At 42.2% G+C, this 7385-nt stretch overlaps 1 protein-coding gene across 4 annotated transcripts; it reads right to left on the reverse strand.

Moving 5' to 3' along the window:
• Positions 1-1526: 1526 nt before the first annotated feature.
• Positions 1527-5602, reverse strand: LOC129657569 (tropomyosin alpha-3 chain-like). 4 transcript variants are annotated; one of them, XM_055587893.1, is made up of 2 exons: positions 5397-5602; positions 1527-3415 (listed from the first exon to the last, which is right to left on the reverse strand). In XM_055587893.1, exons 1-2 carry the CDS (start codon positions 5585-5587, stop codon positions 2833-2835), a joined length of 774 nt encoding a protein of 257 aa, XP_055443868.1. In that variant the 5' UTR covers positions 5588-5602; the 3' UTR covers positions 1527-2832. The 4 variants fall into 4 exon arrangements, with proteins under 4 accessions (XP_055443868.1, XP_055443869.1, XP_055443871.1 ...); XM_055587894.1 differs by having other exon boundaries at positions 1527-3659; positions 5397-5538; XM_055587896.1 differs by having other exon boundaries at positions 1527-3662; positions 5397-5537.
• Positions 5603-7385: the final 1783 nt, after the last annotated feature.

The following is a 7385-nucleotide window of genomic DNA, read 5'->3' on the forward strand; positions in this document are numbered from 1 at the left end:
AAGCCACAGTCATCAAGACAGTATGGTACTGGCACAAAGACAGAAATATAGATCAAGGGAACAAAATAGAAAGCCCAGAGAGAAACCCATGCACCTATGGACACCTTATCTTTGACAAAGGAGGCAAGAATATACAATGGATTAAAGACAATCTCTTTAACAAGCGGTGCTGGGAAAACTGGTCAACCACTTGTAAAAGAATGAAACTAGAACACTTTCTAACACCATACACAAAAATAAACTCAAAATGGATTAGAGGTCTGAACATAATACCAGAAACTATAAAACTCTTACAGGAGAACATAGGCAAAACACTCTCCGACATACATCACAGCAGGATCCTCTATGACCCACCTTCCAGAATATTGGAAATAAAAGCAAAAATAAACAAATGGTATCTAATTAAAATTAAAAGCTTCTGCACAACAAAAGAAACTATAAACAAGGTGAAAAAGCAGCCTTCAGAATGGGAGAAAATAATAGCAAATGAAGCAACTGACAAACAACTTATCTCAAAAATATACAAGCAATTCCTGCAGCTCAATTCCAGAAAAATAAACGAACCAATCAAAAAATGGACCAAAGAACTAAATCGACATTTCTCCAAAGAAGACATACAGATGGCTAACAAACACATGAAAAGATGCTCAACATCATTCATTATCAGAGAAAAGCAAATCAAAACCACAATGAGGTATCATTTCACGCCAGTCAGAATGGCTGTGATCCAAAAGTCTACAAGCAATAAATGCTAGAGAGGATGTGGAGAAAAGGGAACTCTCTTATGCAAACTAGTACAGCCACTATGGAGAACAGTGTGGAGATTCCTTAAAAAACTAGAAATAGAACTTCCATACAACTCAGCAATCCCACTGCTGGGCATACACACTGAGGAAACCAGAATTGAAACAGACACATGTACCCCAATGTTCATCGCAGCACTGTTTATAATAGCCAGGACATGGAAACAACCTAGATGTCCATCAGCAGATGAATGGATAAGCTGTGGTACATATATACAATGGAATATTACTCAGGCATTAAAAAGAATACATCTGACTCTGTTCTAATGAGGTGGATGAAACTGGAGCCTATTATACAGAGTGAAGTAAGCCAGAAAGAAAAACACCAATACCGTATACTAATGCATATATATGGAATTTAGAAAGGTGGTAATGATAACCCTGTATGGGAGACAGCAAAAGGGACACAGATGTATAGAACAGTCTTTTGGACTCTGTGGTGGGTGGCGGCGGTGGGGGGGATGTTTTGGGAGAATGGCATTGAAACATGTATAATATCATATAAGAAACGAATTGCCAGTCCAGGTTCGATTCAGGATACAGGAAGCTTGGGGCTGGTGCACTGGGATGACCCAGAAAGATGGTATGGGGAGGGAGGTGGGAGGGGGGTTCAGGATTGGGAACATGTGTACGCCGTGGCGGATTCATGTTGATGTATGGCAAAACCAATACAATATTGTAATTAGCCTCTAATTAATATAAATAAATTAAAAAAACAGATTGTCAGATTGGATTTATTTATTTATTTTGGAGGGACTGGTTCTTTATTTCAAAAAGACATTTATCAATTTTCAGTATCAAAACAGTTACACTATTGTTTTTTTTCTCCCAGTTGGTCCCCAAAGAGACTACACCAAAGGAGAGAACATTTTAAGCCAATTAAGCTGCAGGACGCACCCCTAACAGACCTCACTGAAACCTCATCAAAAAGGGGGGATTGGGTAGGGAAAGAAACTTTAAAAGATCAGCGCACTGCTAGCCCACAGAGTGTAGAGAGCTCTCACAGGCAGAGGGGTGACCAGTGTGCCTCAACCCCAAAGAAGCAACGTTCCAAAATATAAAAATTTACAAGTTTTGTACATACGCTTTTCAAGATTTCTCCAGCACTAACTGATACAAAGCACGGTGAGACGGCACTTTTAGAGACAGCAGCTTCAGACCCAGAAAAGGGTGATGAGACAAGTCTCATATGGCTAAATCAGTGGCAAAACATAATTTTCTTTCCTTTCTTTCAAGGAGGCAGGAGAACAAATAAGTGGTCACTTCAATATAAGGGGCACATGATCCATTCTGTGAGCAGTTGGGAACAGGGTAGAGCTGGGACAAGGATTTGGTCTCAGGTTTCACCATCTTAATTGTTTGGTCACTTCTGATGAAAAAAGAAAAAAAAAAGGTTTTCCAAAGATACCGTAAAGCTGAAAACCTGAACAGCATTTTTTTTTTTTTTTTTGGTTAACTCCTCCCGGAATCATCTTTCTGGTTTGGCAGGTACTTTTTACAGGGCAATGAGGTTTCCCCAAATGGAGCCTTTCTCTGGGCTGCTAGGCTCTCAGTAAGGCAGGCCCAAACCTTTTCCCTTTCTCTCTGGAGAAGGCAATATGCATTAAGCTGAAATGTTACCTTCCAAAAGTGAGAAAAGGATTAGACTGCTGCTTGCTGCTTCAGTTCTACGGAATTATCTGGAATGTTTTTTTTACAAATGGTTGTAACATCAAGAACAAAAAAGGTAATTACAAAATGTGTACATCACAACATGCTTTTAAAGACACTTTGTATTGTGCTCACATTCCCTTAAACGTTCCCAAAGGTGCTCAGGCTCCAGCCCAACTGGAATCTCTGGGGAGAGGCAGAGACCATTTGGCGAAAAGGACACAGGAGTAGGGGAGTGGGAGAGGTGGCGAAAGGAGAAAGCAGCCTTCCAGTTCAAGATCAGCCCTCCGTTTAAAGGTCAGCTTAGGGCAGGCCGGCCCCAGTGGAGTCGGAGTCGGGGTGAGAGGGAGGAGCAGCGGCAGGGCGCGGCTGCGGTGCTCTACATTTTATTCAGGTCAAGCAGAGTCTCGTTCAGCATCCTTTGTGTACAGAGGTCCTCCTCTTTGGTGCATTTCAGTTTATCTTCCAAATCATCAATTGTCTTTTCCAGCTTGGCTACCGATCTCTCAGCAAACTCAGCACGAGTCTCTGCCTCCTTGAGTTTATCGGTGAGAATCTTTATCTCTTCCTCATATTTGTCTTCTTTTTGAGAGTACTTTTCTTCAGCAGCACTCAGACACTTCAGGTGCTGGTCCATCAGTCTGATTTGCTCACCCATCTTTCGGCAACGGGACTCTGCCAGCTCCGCTCGCTCCTCTGTGCGCTCCAAGTCTCCCTCAATAATCACCAACTTGCGAGCCACCTCTTCATACTTCCTGTCTGCCTCTTCTGCAATGTGCTTAGCTTCTTTGAGTTGGATTTCCTGGAGTTCCATTTTTTCTTCATCTTTTAAGGCTTGGTTTTCAATAACCTTCATAACTCTCTCGCTCTCATCAGCAGCTTTCTCAGCTTCCTCCAGCTTTTGCAGGGCAGTGGCCAGGCGCTCTTGAGCTCGGTTCAGCTCCTCTTCAACCAGCTGGATCCTACGGTTTAAGGAGACCACTTCAGCCTCAGCCTGTTCTCGGGCCCATCTTTCTCCCTCCACTTTCCGCTGGAGGCGCTTGGCCCTCTCCTCTGCATCATTGGCCTGCTGCTGCAGAACCTGGATCTTGCGCTTCACCGCCTCGGTGACGGCGATCGCGGCCATGACGGTGATCCCGGCCATGGTCCCCACCCAGCTCCTGCTTGCCTTCGGGTTCCTGCCTCCTCCGCTCGGCGTTGCGGCCGCTTCTCACCCAGATTGGATTTAAAAAAAAAAAAAAAAAAAAGGCAAGACTCAACGATATGCTGCTAGAAGACAGCCCCCCAAAAGACATTAAACAAAACTTTGGAGCACAGAATAAACTTGATAACCTGGTACAAAATGTTCCTTTGTCTAATAAATAGCAGGGGCTTCAGAATAAGAAAGTCATAATTGAGGACACTTAAACATAAGTGAGGCAGTGATCCAGAAAGCCCACATTTTAGAAGACAAAGGGTCATTCATGTATCAGGGACAGCTGACTAAAAATGCTTTGCAGGACTCCAGGATGAGGAAAGCTGAAAGCAGCTTGAAATTACAGCGCAAGTTAGTTCCAAGTTGATTATCTGGGGTTAATTCACTTAAAAGCCAAACACTGAGCCCTTATCATAACCTGGTCATTAAATTTTGAAGAGCATGGATTACTACTCTGTTCCATTGTTTCACATGGATCTTCATTTTTCAGACCAAGCCCCTTCATCATTTCTGGATTTTCTCACAGTCTTTTCAGATCTGTTGAATTATCTAAAGTTGTGGTTCCCATTTGGGGGCAATTCTGACCCTCAGGGGACATTTGGTAATACCTATAAGCATGTTTAGTTGTATTATCCTGGGGATGCAACTGGCATCTAGTGGGTAGAGGCCAGATATGTTGGTACACATCTTATAAAGCCCGGGACAGCTCTGTACAACAAAGAATTATCTGTCTAAAATGGTAATATTGCCAAGGTTACAAAAGCCTGATTTAAATCCATTATTTCCAAAGAGTGGCCCCCAACCATGTAACCCCAGTGCATGGGATGTATTAGAACTGCACATTCCTGGGGCTTCATATCTGACCTATAGAGTGTGGAACTCTGGTGGTGGGGCCCAGAAAACAGTGTTATTACAAGCGCCCCAACTGATTCAGATATATGTTGGTTTGAGATTAAATTTCCTTTTTCTTTCTACTTTCCACCGACTACCTACAATACTGACTTACATGAGACTCACCTTCCAGTGCCTTAATACCACTGCTCGACTCTGAACTTTAACTGTTCCGTTAAGATTGCTTTTTCAAAGACTACATGTTCTCTTGTACTTTGTTCCACTGTTCAACTCACACGCAACATCACACCAGCAGCATTTAGCAATGGAGGTTGCTCTACCCACTTTTCTGAAATTTTCTTCTCCCTTGGGCTCCATAAAAGACATTCCTACATTTCCAACCAGTTACTAGAAAAAACTAAGAGGTCCCAAACTGTATGAATTATAGTTTATTCTTTTCCTCCCTTTTTTTCTTTCCCCCAAACCTGCTCCCTGTTGCTAATTCCCCCTTTCTCTGGATAAAAGCAGCATCTTATCAACATTATTAATTCTTGAAATCTGCCACTGTTTAACTTATGTATTATTTCTATTTATTCAAATCATTGACAAATTCTAATCGTTCTCCTTCTGAACAGTTCTTCTGAGTGTGTCCCCGCCCTGCCCCCCCCACACACAAAATGCAAAATATTTGAGATGACACTTTAAAACTTGAAGTTAAGAGAGAATGATTTAATTCACAAGGCATTTTAAACGATAGGTCAGTAGTACTGCTCAGTCTTTCTCATGAACTACTTTAGTCTCTTTGGCAGGCGACAGCCACAGATGCAGACTTCTTTTCAGTTTTGTTCTTGTGTGCACTTCTGCAAGCTCTTTCTAATATATTATTCAATAAGGTAACACAAAACAATAGGACATACCTTGGTTCCTGCAGGGTTGAACTTGTGGGCCACACTAGGCGAAGAGCATGCGCAGTTGAGGCTGACAGTAGGAAGCTTGGGATACTTAGGAATGGTGGGCTGCAGTCTATGGGGTCGCACAGAGTCGGACACGACTTAGCAGAAGCAGCAGCAGCAGCCTCTTCTACTTCTTTAATAGAAATCAAATGCATACCCGTGGGCTGTACCTTTCAGCTTGTTAGTCAAATTATGGTCAGCAGACCAGTAGAACAAGCACCACCTGTGTGCCTTTAGAAACAGACTCAGGAGCCCATCTTAAACCTAATGAAGCACAATCCACAAGTAACAAGAGTCCCTGGGTGACCTGTCTGCCCATTGGGGTTTTCAAAGCACCACTTTAGAATATAAAAATTTTCTACAGACCTGAGCCTTTCCTACATGCTCCACATGCTGAGCAGCACACCAAGAAAAATTAAAAAATAAAGTGGATGAGATGCTATACTTCTTATCTGTCATTGTGTATGTTTTTAAGACTTCGGTCAAAAAGCTTCTAAGTATAAAAGAATTGAACTATGTCTGCATCGTGAGAAGGAGAAGGCGATGGCACCCCACTCCAGTACTCTTGCCTGGAGAATCCCATGGACGGAGAAGCCTGGTAGGCTGCAGTCCATGGGGTCGCGAAGAGTCGGACACAACTGAGCGACTTCACTTTCACTTTTCACTTCCATGCATTGGAGAAGGAAATGGCAACCCACTCCAGCAGCATTGTGAGAAAGCAGAGAATAGACATATAAGTAACAAGCAAAATGCATTTACATTTTTTATTTTGGAGTGAAGATCATTCATGTATGCCAATATTCTTCATGGGGTCAATAATTCACTGTCAAAGGGGCAATTCTGAATCACAATTTTTATTAATATGGTTGTTTCAATCTAACCCTAGGCATAAGATCAGTTTCACCAGAGACTCTGGGGATGTCTTTAGAGAATCTGGCTATTGACCATGCTGCAGCCTGGGGCTCTATTCTTCCAACCCTAGAGCCAGGACCTACAGTCAGCTACGTTTCAGGACATTTCATACTTGTAGACCACTTTCTTCACATTTCATAGCTGGAGTTTCTAAAAGCCTTTTTGATTAAATATCAAAATGTGAAAACAATGACTAGAAAGACATTACTGAGACAAGTAGGGAAATCTGATTTCAATAACAGCATTTCTGTCAAAAATGAATGATTACACCACCACACACCTGTAAGCCACTTGTAAGGAGCAGTCCTATCAGCTGGGCTTGGGTCCTCTTGACTTCTCCTATTCCTGTGTGGATAGCAAGGATATTATAAGAGCTAAGAATTGCACATGGGTTACAGTCAACAAACACTTTTCCATTTATTATCTCAATTGGCCTCATTGGATAACATAATTCCCTTATATGACCACAGTGCTTGACTATAGGCATTACCAAGTTTTTTATTTCACAGACAATAAACATGAGGACCATTGAGTAATAAAACTTCCCAGGATCACTTGGACAAGAGGTACCAGGCCTGATTTTCAAAGTGTTCTCATTTACTGCAGAGCCAGAGTAGCGAGTCCCAGAGGCCCTACGGGGAGGTGGGGTGAGGCCAGAGGAGGAAGAGGCTTTAGGGTCTGAACATGTACTCAGGAGTACCCAGAGAACCCAATGAAAGTTTCTGGAAATGCCAAAAGTCATAAATTCTCACTGAAAAGTATTGAGAAAATTCAAAAAGAAAGAAGAAAGAAAAGAAGGAGGGGAAGGAAGTAACAAAGGAAGACATTATACCTCAACCTGAAATAGGCATGGCTGCTACTTGGGTATGTATTCTTTCAGAACTTTTGTTTTGTGTGAACCTATGCTCACTCTCCAAAATCCAGGTAGAAGCTTATAATTAACAACACTTTACGGACAGCTTTCCCTGAAGTTGGACATGCCTTTACTACCTTGTCTGAATGGCTGTTGAGTATTCTTTTGAATAGATAAACCATAAACGT

Source organism: Bubalus kerabau, chromosome 7 (genome assembly GCF_029407905.1).
Source record: "Bubalus kerabau isolate K-KA32 ecotype Philippines breed swamp buffalo chromosome 7, PCC_UOA_SB_1v2, whole genome shotgun sequence".
Taxonomy (NCBI): Eukaryota; Metazoa; Chordata; class Mammalia; order Artiodactyla; family Bovidae; genus Bubalus; species Bubalus kerabau.

Bases quoted from the DNA above. Each gene is read 5' to 3' on its own strand.
- LOC129657569 (XM_055587893.1), bottom strand. From the start codon at position 5,587: ATGCATTTGATTTCTATTAAAGAAGTAGAAGAGGCTGCTGCTGCTGCT. The intron at 3,416-5,396 runs GTATGTCCTATT...CTTAAACCGTAG, and splicing joins TCAACCCTGCAGGAACCAAG to GATCCAGCTGGTTGAAGAGG.